General features: G+C 43.0%; 1 protein-coding gene across 5 annotated transcripts in view; it reads right to left on the reverse strand.

Annotated features, from left to right (window-relative positions):
- LOC143815893 (arf-GAP with SH3 domain, ANK repeat and PH domain-containing protein 3-like) overlaps window positions 1–18,099 on the reverse strand; it is a 220,709-nt gene that overhangs the window by 169,034 nt on the left and 33,576 nt on the right. For 4 of the 5 annotated variants that reach the window (XM_077295633.1, XM_077295631.1, XM_077295630.1 and 1 more), the window contains 2 exons: window positions 6,344–6,447; window positions 5,070–5,139 (listed from right to left, as the gene is read on the reverse strand). The exons of the other annotated variant lie outside the window; for it this stretch is intronic. In XM_077295633.1, the coding sequence (XP_077151748.1) occupies window positions 5,070–5,139; window positions 6,344–6,447 (174 nt within the window). The remainder of the gene's footprint in view (window positions 1–5,069; window positions 5,140–6,343; window positions 6,448–18,099) is intronic. 5 annotated transcript variants of the gene reach the window in all.

Genomic DNA, 18,099 nt, shown 5'->3' on the forward strand with positions numbered 1-18,099 from the left:
TTTATGGGTGCACGCCCTACGAGCACTATGGACTCTGGCATGGCTGCACGCTCTACGAGCACTATGGACTCTGGCATGGCTGCACGCTCTACGAGCACTATGGACTCTGGCATGGAAGCATGCTCTACAAGCACTATGGACTCTGGCATGGCTGCACGCTCTACGAGCACTATGGACTTTGGCATGGCTGCACGCTCTACGAGCACTATGGACTCTGGCATGGCTGCACGCTCTACGAGCACTATGGACTCTGGCATGGCTGCACGCTCTACGAGCACTATGGACTCTGGCATGGCTACACGCTCTATGAGCACTATGGACTCTGGCATGGCTGCACGCTCTACGAGCACTATGGACTCTGGCACAGTGCAGCCGGACCCTGACAGGTCACCCACCACGACCATGCCACGACATATGAGCCCACCGAGGCTTCCCAGAACCCGGCAATCCCAGAAAGGAAAAAAAAAACAAAAAAACAGCGGACTCTTAGTATTCCTCCCCCTTCACCTCCCAGTGTGTCTGTAATGTCAGGTTTGTCTCACCCTTCCAGTGCGTCTCAAGCCTCTCATGTTTCAAGCCCTATCCCCGAACTACCAGACCCTACAAGTTTCATTGCCCCTTCTCCTGCCACCTCTGCGTCGTCCACAGTTAGTTAGGCCTCACAGCTTCACACCCCCCCGTTTACATCACTCTACCCCAAGCAGGCGCAGTAAATAAAAATTTTGTGTATAACAACATTTATAATATTGTTTTTTGCCCCCAATTATGTGTGGTTTACTTGTGTATTTCGCCGCCGTCAACACACACCGTGCGCCGAACACTTAATTTTTTGGCCACATCATAGCTACAGTAGTTAGTAAATAAAAGACTGCAGCTTTGTGTGTCTTTAGTATAGAGATATGAGATGGGCCAAAAAATTAATACTTGTATTATCTCCATAATCTCTTCCTTCTGCTTAGTCTGTGACTAGTGTTGCAGAGTGAAGAGAAAATGGCGGAAATAAAATGCAAAACTATACTCAACAGGTCAGGTGTCCACAAACTCATTAGTTAGGACACCTGACCTGGTGAGTAGAGAACTGCCTTGCATAACCTCCATTTTCTCTTCTGTGTACGTAATCTATTTCACACAAAGTGAAGGGACGATGGCAGTCATACACGGCATATCTATGTTCACCTGTACATGTGTCAGAAATAGTGAATTCATGAGGCTGTTATATGTGCATCATGAATTCATTATTTCTGACACCTGACTTGATGAGTATAGATCTGTTTTGTATGACAGTTATTGTCTCTTCAGTCTGTGTCCAATGGATACTGCAGAACAGAATCAGGACGCAATGACGTCAACAACCTTATCACTAAAACCACATGGCTGCCGTCACACTAGCAGTATGTGGTCAGTATTTTATATAAGTATTTGTAAGACAAAACAAGGATTCGAACAATTAGAGGAAAATTATAATAATAACATATCTAGCACCTCAGCTATTATCACCCACTCCTGGTTTTAGATAACAAATACTGATATGAAATAAAGACCAAATACAGCTAGTGTGAGGACAGCCTTGGTTTGTAGAGGACATAGGAGACACGATCAAGACACCAAAAAATAAAGTTTATTAATGAGAAATATTAGTAACATTTTAGAAAATAACTAGTACAGATAAAATCCCAACAGGACATTTACACAACATTGTCCTGCCATGACACACGCCCAATATCCGAATAAAAAAGGCAGCAAATTGGTTCCGCATGTGGCCAACTTCAGCTGTTGACCGCAGCGGGTGATGTTGGTAATTGGGCAGTGGGTGTGCAACTGGTTCATCCAGTTCAATAATGGGCCGCTCCTTAGTCATTATGTAATTGTGCAGAACCACACAGGCTTTGACCACCTTGTCGACTGTCTCCATTTTTAGATTAATGGCTGATGCAAGAATGCGCCATTTTGAGACTAGAATCCCAAAGGTACACTCTACTGTTCTTCGTGCCCTGGTCAGTCTGTAGTTAAAAATCCTTTTATTGTGGTTCAAGTCCCGACTGGAATATGGCTTCAGTAGGTTTTCACACATCTGAAAGGCCTCATCACCAACCATAACAAATGGCATCGGTGGACCTTGAGTGTTGGGGAGCGGTCGTGGCCGTGGAAAATTAAAATTCTTGCCATACACACGGCGGCCCATATCAGAGTTCTTAAAAGTCTGGGAATCGTTGCCACGGCCAAAAGCTCCAATGTCCACGGCGATGAAGCGTCAGTCTGCATCGGCTATTGCCATGAGCACAACAGAAAAATATTTTTTATAATTGAAGTACTCCGATCCTGTTCTGGCTGGTTTGATAATGCGGATGTGCTTTCCATCCACCGCTCCCAAACAGTTGGGGAAATCACACACACTCCAGAATTTTTCCGCAATTTCAATCCACATGTCCAAGGTGGGGAGGGGTATAAACTCATCCCGGAGTACATTCCACAAAGCCCGGCAGGTGTCCGCAACTATTCCTGACAGGGTGGATATTCCAAGCCGGTATCTCTTCGGTTGCCAGAAATCTGGAAGAGAATAATAAAAAAAAAAATTACAATCTATTCTATTTATGGTGTTGTTATGCTAAAGACAGAAAGGAAAATACCAAAAAAATACATGTCAGAACACCCAAAATTTGCATTGCCATTGGTTTAGATTTGTTACGAACCTTAATGTAACCAGCAGACGTTCCTGTGGTGGAATCGCTCTACGGAGCTGGGTGTCCTGTCTCCGTATGGCTCCTTGCACACGAGCAAGCAAATCCCGGAAAGAGTCTTGCGACATCCTTGTATATTCCGGGAATTTGTCCGGGTTGGCATTAAGCTCACCATACATCGTGTGATAGGCTCCACGGCTCTCATGTAGTTCAATAATGGGGTGTCTCCAAAAACGCCTACGCCGTCTCCTTCTCCATCTTTCGCGATTTCTGTCTTGCTCCCAAGCAAATGCACAGGCAAGGAACAGAATGATGCTTAAATGCAGGTTGAAATAAAAGCTCTCCATCATGACACAGGATACAGGAGCAAAATCTGAAGATTTCAGCTGTTCAAGTGTCTATATAAAGATATCCCATAATACACGCCCTCTGTAGTCCCATTGGCGGTGTCTGGTTATCTAGATTTTTCTCCTGTAAAATTTGTCACCATATGCACCAAAAATGCAAACGCAGGAAAAAACGCATTGAGAAGCATGCAAACGCGGCGTTTTTTTAACCGCATGCGTTCCCGCATGCGTCTAAAAAACGCCGCGTTTGGACGTGTTTCTATGCGTTTTTTCCTGCACTTGCGGATGCGGATTAAATGCTGCGGATTCTAACGCAAATGTGAAACTAGCCTAATAAGTAGACAGAGTTACCCCTTAATGATATAATTCCGTGCAGATATCCAAGACAGTAGGAACCTACAGTCACATACAATCCTGTATAATACTCAACAATACCAAATACTTGTACATAGTAACACACCGGAATTATCAAAACAGTTGACCACCCTTATGTAAAACGGAGACCATAAACTGCAGAATACAGACAATTATTGCATAAACTTGTCCAAACGGACTACTCCATATAAATGGTATGCCAGTAGAGTATACAATTGCAGTTGCCCAATTGAGTACACATAAAATATATGCATAAAACAAGAAGAGGGTGCATGGTATATATACAGGAAAGGAGAGTAATTAGTCCACAGGATTGTGTGGAAATCCTGCTGGGTATGGGTCACACCTGCAAGACCCCGCAGGTCCAATCAGATTGGACAGCTGAGCTGCCAATCACAATACCGTGGTGGTTTTAATTCCAGCAGGATGCTACACACCCATATAAATACAGGCTTCAGCCTAGAAGAGGATTCACATTAGGATAGGTCCCCAGTAAAAGGATATCCCCTTGTCATTGGCAAAGGGGCATGTATGAATTGGACAAATGTGCTACAGTAAGTATCGCTAATTTCTCCTATAAAATCTGGAGCAGTAATGCAATTCATATTCCATATATGCTATAGCACTACAGAGTGCAACTTTGTTAGCTATGTATTGTGAGGCAGTGACCCCTGTAAAAGCTCCTCAGGATACGCTTGGAGGCATAACTGTGATGGTAAAACACTGACTGGTGTGGTGATGAACGGCAATTATGTATCACAGAGGTGGTTGACCCTGTGATGGAAGCCTGAGCGTGTTTTGCTCAGCAGATCTACTGCTGAGAGATTGGCTTTACATTGGGAGGCTTCCAGGTGACTTGGAGAGTTGGGTGGGTCCAGTCACCTACATACCCACCCAAGGGGGTGTGTCTGAACACCCAAGATGAAGCCTGTGTGGGGTTGTGTGTTTGAGGACCTGCGGTGATGTCACGATCACCTGACTAGCCAGGTGATAGGTACCTGGGTGTGGTTACAACTATGTAATGGAGGTGTGTTTGGCACATGGTTGGACACTAGAGTGGCCTGTATGTTGGACGATTCTAAGTGGGGACTGACGTCCTGAACAGCACAGAGAGACTGTGTTTAGGCTACAGAGCCTGCTTGCTGGATATGGCACAGCCTATGTGCCCACAGACTTCAGAGAGGGGAGCTCTACTATGGACATTGAGGATTCATCTGTCTGATGTAAGACTGTTGGCCTTTTGTTCATGTTTCTATGGTTTATGGAGAAAATAAACCACACAGACTGTTTTAAGTGAAAGATCGTTCCTGTGTGTTCTCCAAACTCGGTAATGATCACGGCATCACAGTATGGAGATGGCTACTCTTAGTATGCACCTGTACACATCAGTTTTCTGTTTGGAAGTAACCATCAGTCTTTTGTTATTAATCATAATACCGACAGCCCAGCACACCGCTGCCTCAGATCGGGTGATTGGACTGTCACTCACAATATTGACAGTTCAGCACGCCCCTCAAAGGTGTGTGTGTGTGTATGTACACACACACACACACACACACACACACACACACACACACACACACACACACACACACACACACACACACACACAGCATTACAGTTATCCATTCAGCATCATAATCATTTAGAAAAATCAGTTCACACTCACCGTACTGTGAGATATTGTCAGATATCCATATTTAACCCCACATTTCCTTTTCTGCCAAACTTTTCGAATTCTAAATAAAATAAAGCTGGATAAACATATGAGCAATACAAAAATACAATGCGTAGAGTTTCGAGTAGTCTTTTTAAGGGAAATAGGAAAATGTAAACAGATGGACACAATGATGTCCACTCAGAGAATTTAAAAGGAATGTGTCAAGTATTTCATTTTAGTTTCATTAATTGAATCTGTAGAAGAGAATAAATGTGTTTGTTCTGTTTAAAAATGTAGCTATTTATTTTCTATTTCTACAAATGTTCCCGGTGGCAACCATATTAATGGCATGCGCTTCCTTCCTCGACTGCTTGTGTAGACCGTAACGCAGCATGTGTGTGTTTGAAGCCAAATTCACTTTATTTCTATATTATCAAATGAGTTGAGGAAATTAATTTATGGCAATTACTAATATATAAGTATTACCTTTTCTACTCCTATACATGTTAGGTCAGCTTAAATTATAGACTGCACAGCTCTCCTATCAACAAAATGGTTTCTGATGGAGGATAATGTGGCCAGACCTGTTCATCAGCCTCCTCAAAAACACTTCACAGGGAAAAGTTTTTTAGTTGGTGTAGACTGATCACATGGCCCTCCCCCAGCAGCGAATACTATAGATTCAGTACAACCTGTGTTTTAATCCTCTGCTTTTTCTGGGACTTTTTGTCCAGTGTCCGGTCCCATCAGTGACTGACAGGACAGAAAATCCCAGAAAGTGCAGAAGATTAAATAACTAAAACACGTCATACTGAATATTTTCTCACAAAATTATATAGTCAATTTACTCGGCTCCCCTTGCTCTATAACATGGGGCCTGCAGTTTGTACTGCAATTTCATGGTGAGGGGTTTCTTTTAAACTGGTTCAAAGCCCAAACATAATTGTTTGACTTTACATTATGGAAGATCTGAAAAATCCTATCAAGTATCGATTAAAAAAATCAAGTGAGAGAAGCATTTTACTATATTTAAAGAAGGAAAGCATGAGTTAATTGCTTGTAAATAGAAGACAGAAATAGAAAGTTATCACACAGTGCAGTTTTGGTTCCGTTTATGCCCCTCACCAAGAAAAAGGCAATGACTGCTGTGTGTGTGTGTAGTCTTAGTCATATAAGTTAGAATAGTTTGGAAAAATTGGAAAAATCTGAAGGGCAGTGACAGAGCAGAAGTAGTTGACCAAGGTAGATTGAGGTCATCTAGGTGAAGAATTAGTGATTCACACCCTTCACTCTTTTTATATAGAAATCCAGATTTTTCTGTTCCATGCTGCTTATCCCCTTGATGTTGGTGTAAACTATATCCAGTGTCCTTCCTGTTCGGTGAATCCTGAGACAACAAAGGTAAATGACACTGAGAATACATGGTAACATTATGTGATCAGCAGGTAACACCTTTACTTATAAGCTAAGATCTCTCCAGTCAGGGAGGAAGTGTTGCTAATATGCATGTGATATGCTCTGCCTTTTACTACAGGGATGGGGAGACAAGTGTGTGGATAAACCCCAGCATCATGCTCTTGTAGCTGCCCATGGGGCTGGCTTACACAGGCATCTTAGCTGAACCACTCTATAAACAGCCTGGCAGAATGCGTGGTACACTCGGGCCCGGGGTAATGACTTTACTTTGCTTTATTAAACCCCAGGACCCGAGTCACAGCCACAGATATTTACATTGTATGATTGATCAGAGGGGACTGGCCGTGTCTGGCATCAGTGATGTTAGATGCTTCTGACCAGCCCCCTGTTCCTAAGCTGCTGGCGCTTCCCAGGCCCTTGCGGCACATTATATGCAGCAGTTGAGGTGCACTCACCTGTCCGACCTCCCATTCGCCCGCTGGCACACCTACCCCCTACTCTTCTTGTTCCTCCTCCCAGCTCGTGCAGTGTGAGGCTGAAGGCCGTCTGTCTGCTAGCTACTAAGTAGTACTAAATTCAACCCTACTGACTGTCATAGAGGGGATATTCTAGTAACCTAATACTTATCGTATAAATGTTTGCCATTGATGTAGCTGTTTGGGCTTTATTTATTGCGGGACAAGTTGTAGTTTTTGATGCCATCATTTTGGGGTACACATAAATTACAGATTAATTTATTAACTTTTTCTGAGGGAGTTGGGAAAAACCGCCACATATTTTTCACTTTGTAAATTTTGCAACTTTACGTTATTCTCTGGGTCAGTACGATTATAGTGATAACTAATCTTTTTTTTACCTTATAATACTTGTGCCCCTTTTCAAAAATATGTAATTGTGTTTCTTTCATCGCCGCCTCTCAAGATCCATAACTTTATTTGTCTTTCTATGGGCCTCTTCCCACCTCTTACCCCTTCCTGCACAATGACATCTGCATGTCACTAAACATGTATAGAAAACTCTGCCAAGGAAATAAATAGATTCCCCTATAATATCTTTTGCTATAGATACATGCATACAGTATGTCCAAGAGAGCAGCTTCCATAAACATACAGAAAACAGAATACAATAATCAGCAATCAGAAATACAAATTATAAAAAATTATCACAATCTGGTTTCAATTACCATATTTACTTGTGTATAAAGCCGAGTTTTTCAGCACATTTTTTATGCTAAAAAAGCCCCCCCTCGGCTTACGCTCGAGTGATGGCCCACATACCAGAACAATGGGTCACAGGAGGCAGGAGCCGGCTGCTGCGTCTAACACCTGTGCCCGCTGCTAAAGAGAAATGAATATTCACTGCTCTCCACACCCATGCTACCAGAGAGCAGCTAATATTCATTTCTCATTAATGGCGGACACCCTTTTAGCCGCCGCAGTCGGCTTCCTGCAGATGCTGGGCTCTGATGTGTGCCCGCTATTTAAAGTAATGAATATTCACTGCTCTCCACTCCCATGGGCGTGGTGAGAAGTGAAAACTCATTCCCTTTAGTAGCCGGTACACGTTATTGCCCGGCCGCTGCAGCAAGCCAGTGGCTGAGGTTACTGTGCCCACTTTTAAAGATCAATGAATATTCACTGCTCCACATGCCCATAGTCCCAGCATGGGGAGCAGTGAATATTCCGGAAGCTGTCCTCTGCTTGTAAACAGTGCATGTTTACAAGCATAAATCAGCTCCTAGCATAACAAGAAAAAGGTAAGTAGAATGGTTTAGTTTTTTTTAACGTTTTTCTGATGGGGGGCCATGCATACCAGGATAGGGATGAGGGTGCCATGCATACCAGGATAGGAATGAAAAGGCCATGCATACCAGGATAGGAATGAGGGGGCCATGCATACCAGGATAGGGATGAGGAGTTGATCAAGATGTGAAACAAATCCAAGATTTCCATCTCTTGTGATATGAATCATAATAGTTATGCCCCTTTTACCCTGATTAACCACTAATTGTATAAAATGGTGTAACCACAGTAAGGATGCCGTCACACTAGCAGTATTTGGACAGTATTTTACATCAGTATTTGTAAGCCAAAACCAGGAGTGGGTGATAAATGCAGAAGTGGTGCATATGTTTCTATTATACTTTTCCTCTGATTGTTCCATTCCTGGTTTTGGCTTACAAATACTGATGTAAAATACTGACCAAATACTGCTAGTGTGACGGCAGCCTAAGATTGTATTTCAAATTTGTGTGTAAAATTTGAAAATGTTAATAAAATAAAAAAAGGATACGGATAAGGAGGCCGTGAATACCAGGATGGATATAAGGGGGCCATGCATACCAGGCTTATACTTGAGTCAATAAGTTTTCCCAGTTTTCTGCAGTAAAATTAGGTGCCTCAGCTTATATTCGGGCTGGCTAATACTAGAGCATATGCGGTAGTTTTAAAAAAAAGTATGTGATTAATTCCCTTAACCCCTTTCTGTCCTCAAACGCTGACAGCGGCATTTAACTACCGCTTCCGGCCGGGCGGCCGGAAATGCGCGCATTGCCGACCCCCGTCACATGATCGGGGGTCAGCGGTGCGTCGGCATAGTGACCAGAGGTCTCCTTGAGACCCCTATGGTTCCTGATGCCGACTTGCTGTGAGCGCCACCCTGTGGTCGGCGTTCATAACAAGCCTGTAATTCAGCTACATAGGAGCGATCTGATGATCGCTGCTATGTAGCAGAGCCAATCAGGCTATGCCAGCTTCTATCCTCCCATGGAGGTTATTGAAGCATGGCAAAAGTAAAAAAAAAATGTTTAAAAAAAATATGAAATACATAAAAAATAAAAGTTTAAATCACCCCCCTTTCGCCCAATTCAAAATAAAACTATAAAAATAAAATCAAATATACACATATTTGCTATTGCCATGTTCAGAATCGCCCGATCTATCAAATAAAGGATTAACCTGATTGCTAAACGGCGTAGCGAGAAAAAAATTCAAAATGCCAAAATTACGTTTTTTGGTCGCCGCAACATTGCATTAAAATGCAATAACGGGTGATCAAAAGAACGAATCTGCACCAAAATGGTATCACTAAAAACGTCAGCTCGGCACGCAAAAAAATGAGCCCTCACCCGACCCGAGATCACGAAAAATGAAGATGCTACGGGTATCGGAAAATGGCACAATTTTATTTTTTTAGCAAAGTTTGGAATTTTTTCTCACCACTTAGATAAAATATAACCTAGACATGTTTGGTGTCTGTGAACTCGTAATGACCTGGAGAATCATAATAGCAGGTCAATTTTAGCATTTAGTGAACCTAGCAAAAAAAGCCAAACAAATAACATGCATGGGATTGCACTTTTTTGCAATTTCACCGCAGTTGGAATTTTTTTCCCATTTTCTAGTACAGGACATGGTAAAACCAATGATGTCGTTCAAAAGTACAACTCGTCCCGCAAAAAATAAACCCTCACATGGCCATATTGATGGAAAAATAAAAAAGTTATGGCTCTGGGAAGGAGGGGAGCGAAAAACGAACACGGAAAAACGGAAAATCCCAAGGTCATGAAGGGGTTAAAGAACAATACATAAAAATATACTTAAAAACAGTATTGGATATTTTAACAAATGTTTAATAGGGTAGAGTGGAGTAAGACCCTGCCAAAAGAGTCTACGTTGCCATGGTGGCGGATTAAAAAATCTTTTGGCCAAAACAAAAGCTGATGGCTATATGTGTGCGATAAGGTGTTAGATGGGAAGTGTTAATGTGTGATCGGTGAGGAAGTTGAGCAGAAGTGGAGTTTTTCCAAGAGTGGGCGGTGGAACAGTAGAAGGTTTGAGGGGTGGAGGCGGAGCTGGGGTGGAGGCATAGCTGGGGTGAAGCCTGGGCAGAGTCTCAGGGGGGCACGAAAGTTTTGCCAGTATGGGGCTCTGAAATTCCTGGTAACAGGAACACAATTTTTAGAGGAAATCTATAATATTAAAAATACAGTGTAATCTATGAAATGCATGTCATGTAGCTGGAAAAAAATACCACACCTTCAATTTTCTTGCATGCGCTGATTTTTTTTTTTTCACAGATAGTGATACTAAGGGCTTGTGCACACGTTGCAGATTTGTTGCATTTTTTTCTGCTCAGATATGTCACAAGCCTGAAGGGTAAGTTCATACTAGATGTTTTTCAGCCTTTTTTTCTGCAGCAAAACCTTATCTCTTTCTTGCATTTTTGTGCATTTTTTGATGCGGTTTGGGCATGCTACATTTTTGTCTTGTGCATGCGGATTACGTTTAGTGTTGAGTAAAAAAGTCCTGTTCTACAGAATCAGGTTTGGGCACAAAAAACACAGCAAAACCTGATACCTGCGTTTTTGGTGCGTTTTTTCACCACCCATTCATTTCAATGGGCGAATAACGCTGAAAGAAGTGACATGCTCCATTGTGCAAAAAACCATGTACAGAACAAAATACAGATGACAAAAAACAACCTGTGTGCATGAGATTTCTGAAATCTCAGACATTGCTAGTACTGTAAAATGCAGCTGAAAATTTGCATTAAAAAAATACTGCAGAAAACCCCAGTGTGAACTCAGCCAAAAGGTTTCCTGATGCCAGCAAAGTGAAGTTCCTGAAGTGTCGTGTCATGCACACATTGCTTATTTTTTGACTTGCAGATTTGGTGCAGATTTAAATCTACAGTATGCAAATTCTTTCAGCGCTTTTGCTGCACATTTCACCCATGAGGCTACTTTCACACTAGCGTCGGCCCGATGTACCGACGCATACTGTGACAAAAATGCCCGACGTGGGCAGCGGAAGCAGTCTTAAGACGCTTCCGCTGCCCCATTGCAAGGTCCGGGGAGGAGGGGGCGGAGTTTCGGCCGCACATCCGCGGTCGAAAATGGCAGACGTAACGCACAAAAAAACGTTAAATGTAACTTTTTTGGTGGCGGCGGTGCGCCAAAACACCACGCAACCGTCGCACAACGGTTGCGACGTGTGGCACTGCGTCGCAATGCGTCGCTAATAAAAGTCTATGGAGAAAAAACGCATCCTGCAGACAACTTTGCAGGATGCGTTTTTTTATCCACAACGACGCATTGCGACATGCAGTGCACGACGCTAGTGTGAAAGTAGCTTGAGGCACATTCACACAATTAGTAATTGGTCAGTATTTTAGAACAGTACTTGTAAGCCAAAATATGTTGCACGTGTTTCTATGATACCTTTCCTCTGATCAAAATCAACAGCACGCAACTGCTATGCAAGTTGCATCTCCCTGCTTTCCATTTTTCACTAAAGCTAGCAGAAAATGAGCTTTTTTCTAATATAAAAAAAAAGATGATAAACAAATGGTAAAAATGGAAAAACATGCCCAGATAGCATTCATCCACGGGTACTGAGGGAATTGAGCTCAATAATTGACAGACCGCTGTATCTCATATTCTTAGACTCTCTTGTAACAGGGGTGGTGCCACAGGATTGGAGGATGGCTCACGTGGTACCAATATTTAAGAAAGGTAAGAAGGTGGATCCAGGCAACTACTTTCCAGTAAGCCTGACATCAGTAGTTTTTGAGAGCATCATAATAAATGACCTGCAGAAATATATTGTAGAACAATAAGTCGTGTCTAACCAACATGTTGGGTTTCTATGAGGAGGTGAGTGCGAATTTGAATGTTGGTAAAGCGGCTGATGTGATTTATCAGAACTTCGCAAAGGCATTTCATACTGTACCACATAACAGCCTTATACTGAAGCTACAGAAGCAAGGACTGTGGGAAACTATATGCAGATGGGTAAGGAATTGGCTAAATGACAGGAAACATAGTTGTCATAAATAGTATGTTCTCTAAATGGGATATAGTCAGCAGTGGGGCACCGCAGGAATCTGTGCTAGGACCGATTCTTTTTAACCTCTTTATTAATAACCTTTCGGAGGGGATTGAGAATACAGCGTCAGTCTTTGCTGACGACACCAAACTATGTAGGACATTATAATCTGACCTTGACATTAAAACATTGCAAAATGATCTGAATAAGAAGACTGAAGGGGCAAACACTTGGCAAATGAGGTTTAATGTTAATAAATGTAGAGTAATAAATAAAATAAGTCATAAGTATTCAGATCCTTTGTTCAGACACTCATATTTAAGTCACATGCTGTCCATTTCCTTGTGATCCTCCTTGAGATGTTCTGCTCCTTCATTGGAGTCCAGCTGTGTTTAATTAAACTGATAGAATTTGATTTGGAAAGGCACACACCTGTCTATATAAGACCTCACAGCTCACAGTGCATGTCAGACCAAATAAGAATCATGAGGTCAAAGGAACTGGCCAAGGAGCTCAGAGACAGAATTGTGGCAAGGCACAGATCTCTCCAAGGTTACAACAGAATTTCTGCAGTACTTAAGGTTCCTAAGAGAACAGAGGTTTCCATAATCCTTAAATGGAAGACGTTTGGGACCAACAGAAGTCTTCCTAGACCTGGCCGTCCAGCCAAACTGAGCAATCGTGGGAAAAGAGCCTTGGTGAGAGAGGTAAAGAAGAACCCCAAGATCACTGTGGCTGAGCTCCAGAGATGCAGTAGGGAGATGGGAGAAAGTTCCACAAAGTCAACTATCACTACAGCCCAGAAAGCCTCTTCCAGAGTGCTCTGGACTTCAGACATGGCCGAAGGTTCACCTTCCAACAAGACAATTACCCTAAGCACACAGCTAAATTAACAAAGGAGTGGCTTCAGAACAACTCTGTGAACATTCATGACTGGCCCAGCCAGAGCCCTGACCTAAACTCAATTGAGCATCTCTGGAGAGACCTGAAAATGTCTGTCCACAAACGTTCACCATCCAACCTGACGGAACTGTAGAGGATCTGCAAGAAAGAATATCAAGGATCCCCAAATCCAGGTGTGAAAAACTTGTTGCATCATTCCCAAGAAGACTCATGGCTGTACTAGCTCAAAAGGGTGCTTCTACTCAATACTGAGCAAAGGGTCTGAATACTTATGACCATGTGATAATTTGTTTTTGTTTTTTCTTTTAATAAATTTGCAAAAATGTCTACATTTCTGTTTTTTTTCAGTCAAGATGGGGTGTAGAGTGTACATTAACGAGAAAAAATGAACTTTTTTGAATTTACCAAATGGCTGCAATGAAACAAAGAGTGACATATTTAAAGGGGTCTGAATACTTTCCGTACCCACTGTATGTAAACTAGAAATTGAACTCTCTGCTCCTTCTGTGCTAAGGAGGTCCTGTTCAGTGACTGTCAGCTTTCCCTGTCCACGTGAGCACACACAGATGACTGTAAATCACCAAATGGACTTTTTAGACCAGAATAAGAAGAGAGTTAAACAGGTAAATTTCTAGTTATACAGAATCTTTTCCCACAATATGGAAGCTGTTATTTTCTGAAGCATCTTCTGCTGGGAAAAAATCCAGTGGATACGCCGCTGTGTAAAAGACATCATATGCACATACACTAAAGCTTTGTTCACACGGTCAGTATTTGGTCAGTATTATTATTACCTTAATATTTGTGAGCCAAAACCAGGAGTGGAGCAATCAGAGGAAAGTATAATAGAAACATGTCAACATTTCTGTATTTATCACCCACTCATAGTGACCAAATACTTGAACGTGTGACCATGGCCTTAGTCCTCCGGTAAAGCCCAGTCTGTGAATGTAATTGTGAGTATATACAGTATATATTGTATTACAGTATACAGCTCCACTGTCCAAAAGATAAGTGAGCAATGCCCCCTTGGACTTGGAGAAGAAATTAAGAATTAGTACAAAATAAAAATGTTAATATCTCTGAAACCGTATAGCTTATTAGAAAAAAGGTAGATTAACTCAGAGGAGCAGCGGGAGCAAAGTAGGGGCAAAAATGGCCGCTTTTAATCTTATAGCATACCCTTTTTAAGTAATAAAAAATATACAATTTCATTAAAGAAATGTATACAATCGCCATAATTGTACTTACCGTATATACTCGAGTATAAGCCGACCCTCCTAATTTTGCAACAAAAAAACTGGGAAAACTTATTGACTCGAGTATAAGCCTAAGGTGGGAAATGCAGCAGCTACCGGTAAATGTCAAAAATAAAAATAGATACCAATAAAAGTAAAATTAATTGAGACATCAGTAGGTTAAGTGTTTTTGAATATCCATATTGAATCAGGAGCCCCATATAATGCTCCATACAGTTTATGATGGCCCCATAAGATGCTCCATATACAAATATGCCCCATGTAATGCTCCATGCAGTTCTTAATGGCCCCATAGATGCCCCTTATAATGCTCCATACAGTTCTTTATGGCCCCATAAGATGCTCCATATACAAATATGCCCCATATAATGCTCCATGCAGTTCTTTATGGCCCCATAGATGCCCCAGATAATGCTCCATGCAGTTCTTTATGGCCCCATAGATGCTCCATATAATGCTTCATGCAGTTCATTATGGCCCCATAGATGCCCCAGATAATGCTCCATGCAGTTCTTTATGGCCCCATAGATGCCCCATATAATGCTCCATGCAGTTCTTTATGGCCCCATATAATGCTCCATGCAGTTATGGCCCCATAGATGCCCCATATAATGCTCCATGCAGTTCTTTATGGCCCCATAGATGCCCCATATAATGCTCCATGCAGTTCATTATGGCCCCATATAATGCTCCATGCAGTTATGTCCCCATAGATGCCCCATATAATGCTCCATGCAGTTATGTCCCCATAGATGCCCCATATAATGCTCCATGCAGTTATGTCCCCATAGATGCCCCATATAATGCTCCATGCAGTTATGGCCCCATAGATGCTCCATGTAATGCTCCATGCAGTTCTTTATGGCCCCATAGATGCTCCATATAATGCTCCATGCAGTTCTTTATGGCCCCATAGACGCTCCATATAGCATTGTGCCACATGTAATGCTGCTGCTGCACTAAAAAAAAAAAATCACATACTCACCTCTCCTCAGCGTCCCGTCACTGACTGTTCAGGCAGAGGGCGGCGCACTCACTAATACGTCATCGCGCCCTCTGACCTGAACAGTCACTGTAGAGGACGTGGAAGACGGAGCGTTGGTGGAACGAAGGAAGGTGAATATGACATACTCACCTGCTCCCGGCGCTCCTGACGCGGTCCCTGCATGTCCCACAGTCTTGGGGCACGGCAGCTTCTTCCTGTAGTGAGCGGTCACATGGTACCGCTCATTACAGTAATGAATAAGCGGCTCCACCCCTATGGAGTCCATATTTATAACGTTAATGAGCGGTACCATGTGACCGCTGAACAGGGGAAGAAGCTGCCGCGCCCCAAGACCGTGGGACATGCAGAGACCGCGTCAGGAGCGCTGGGAGCAGGTGAGTATTTGACAGGCGTCGCTCCCCCTCACCCGCCGACCCCCCCGCCTTCTATGACTCGAGTATAAGCCGAGAGGGGCACTTTCAGACCCCCCCCCCCCAAAAAAAAAAAAAACGCACAGGGTTTCTATTTTCGGTTTACCAGTAAAAATACAGTGTTACCCCTTAATGACCGCAAATACGTCTTATAACTGACCTGAGATATAAGAGAATAGCCTCCCCATACAGGAGACAATCCAGCAGCTGTCAGCTGTACACTATAGCTGACAACTTGCTGCATCAGCCATCATCATAGTTTGCACCATCCAAATCTGTTTAACCCCTTAGATGCTGCTGTCAATAGTGACTACATCATTATAAACGGTTAACAGAGTTTGGGGGCTCCCTGTTTATCCTAACTGGTGCCCTCAGATCATGATTGTGTGGTCCCGATGTTTTCCATGGAAATTCATGGCCAAATAGTGGCCTCAGGGTATGTGCACACGTTGCGGATTCTGCTGCGGATTTTTCCGCAGCGGATTTGGAAAATCCGCAGTGCAAAACCACTGCGGTTTTCACTGCGGATTTTCTCGCGGTTTCTTCTGCGGGTTTTCAACTGCACTTTCCTATTGGTGCATGTTGAAAACCGCTGCGGAATCCGCAGAGAGAATTGACATGCTGCGGAAAATAATCCGCTGCGTTTCCGCGCGGAATTTTCCGCAGCATGTGCACAGCGATTTTTTTTTTTTCCCCATAGGTTTACATGGTACTGTAAACTTTGGGAAAACTGCTGCGGATCTGCAGCGTCAAATCCGCTGCGGATCTGAAGCAAAATCCGCAGCGTGTGCACATACCCTTAGGCCCCGTGCACACGCTGCGGAATCTGCTGCGTTTTTTTCCGCTGCGGAATTGGAAAATCCGCAGTGCAAAACCACTGCGGTTTTCACTGCGGATTTTCCTGCGGTTTCTTCTCCGGATTCCTCTGCCGGTTTTCAACAGCACTTTCCTATTGGTGCATGTTGAAAACCGCTGCGGAATCCGCAGAAAGAAGTGACACGGTCCTTCTTTTTTTCCGCAGCAATTCCGCGCGGCTTTTTCCGCATCGTGGGCACTGCGGTTTTGGTTTTCCATACGGTAACATGGTACTGTACACCGCATGGAAAACTGCTGCGGATCCGCAGCGTCAAATCCGCTGCGGATCCGCAGCAAAAACCGCAGCGTGTGCACATAGCCTTAGGGTATGTTTCCACGGTAAGTAAACGCTGCTTGTTTGACGCTGCAGCATCAAACAAGCAGCGTCCAGATGTTCCAGCATAGTGGAGGGGATTTTATGAAATCCCGTCTCCACTATGCGTGGAAACCCGCACGCGGCGGCCCTGCGACTCCGGACATGCTGCGCGTCTTTTCAGATCGCAGCATGTCCTTACACCTTGCGGGGACGCAGCGTCCCCGCAAGGCATATCACAGGGCCCTATGGCGAGGGGTGCGATGATCCCAGATGTGTACTGTACACATCCGGCACCATCGCGTCCCAGAAAGGGGGCGGGGCTTAGCGCCGAGCGGCTTCGCCGCTGCGGCGATACCGCCGCCCCTCCGGACCGTGGAGCCATACCCTTAGAGTTTGATGGCTGTTGTAACCTGTTCAGAAGTTAGCGGCATTTAGGTGGTAAAAATATGCTTTTTCATTTCTGTCATGCCACATTGCATTAATTCCTGAAAGCACCTGAAGGGTTAATAAACTACCTGACTGCAGTTTTCAATATGTCAGTGGGTGCTGTTTTTAAAATGGTATAACTTTTGGGGGTTTCCCAATATATGGGACCCCTAAAGGCACTTCAAATATGGATAGGTCCCTAAAAAATAAATTTTGTAAATTTCCTTGAAAAAAATGAAAAATTACTGCTACATTTTTAAACTTCCTAAAATGCTAACAAAATAAAATAACATTTTACAAATGATGCTGATTTAAAGCAGACATGAGGGAAATGTTATTTATTGATGTTTTGCTGTGGTATGACTATCTGGATTAAAGGGATAATCAAAGTTTGAAAATTGCTAATTTTTTAACATTTTTCTCAAATTTCTGATTTTTTATTATAAATAAACACAAAACATATCAACCTAAATTTACCATTATCTTAAAGTATAATGTGTCACGAAAAAACAATCTCAAAATCACTGCGATTTGTTGAAGCGTTCCAGAGTTATTACCACATAAAGTGACACTGGTCAGATTTCAAAAATTTGCCTCCGTCACTAAGGGGTTAAAAGTTT

This window comes from Ranitomeya variabilis, chromosome 3 (assembly GCF_051348905.1).
Source record: "Ranitomeya variabilis isolate aRanVar5 chromosome 3, aRanVar5.hap1, whole genome shotgun sequence".
In the NCBI taxonomy this organism is placed as follows: domain Eukaryota; kingdom Metazoa; phylum Chordata; class Amphibia; order Anura; family Dendrobatidae; genus Ranitomeya; species Ranitomeya variabilis.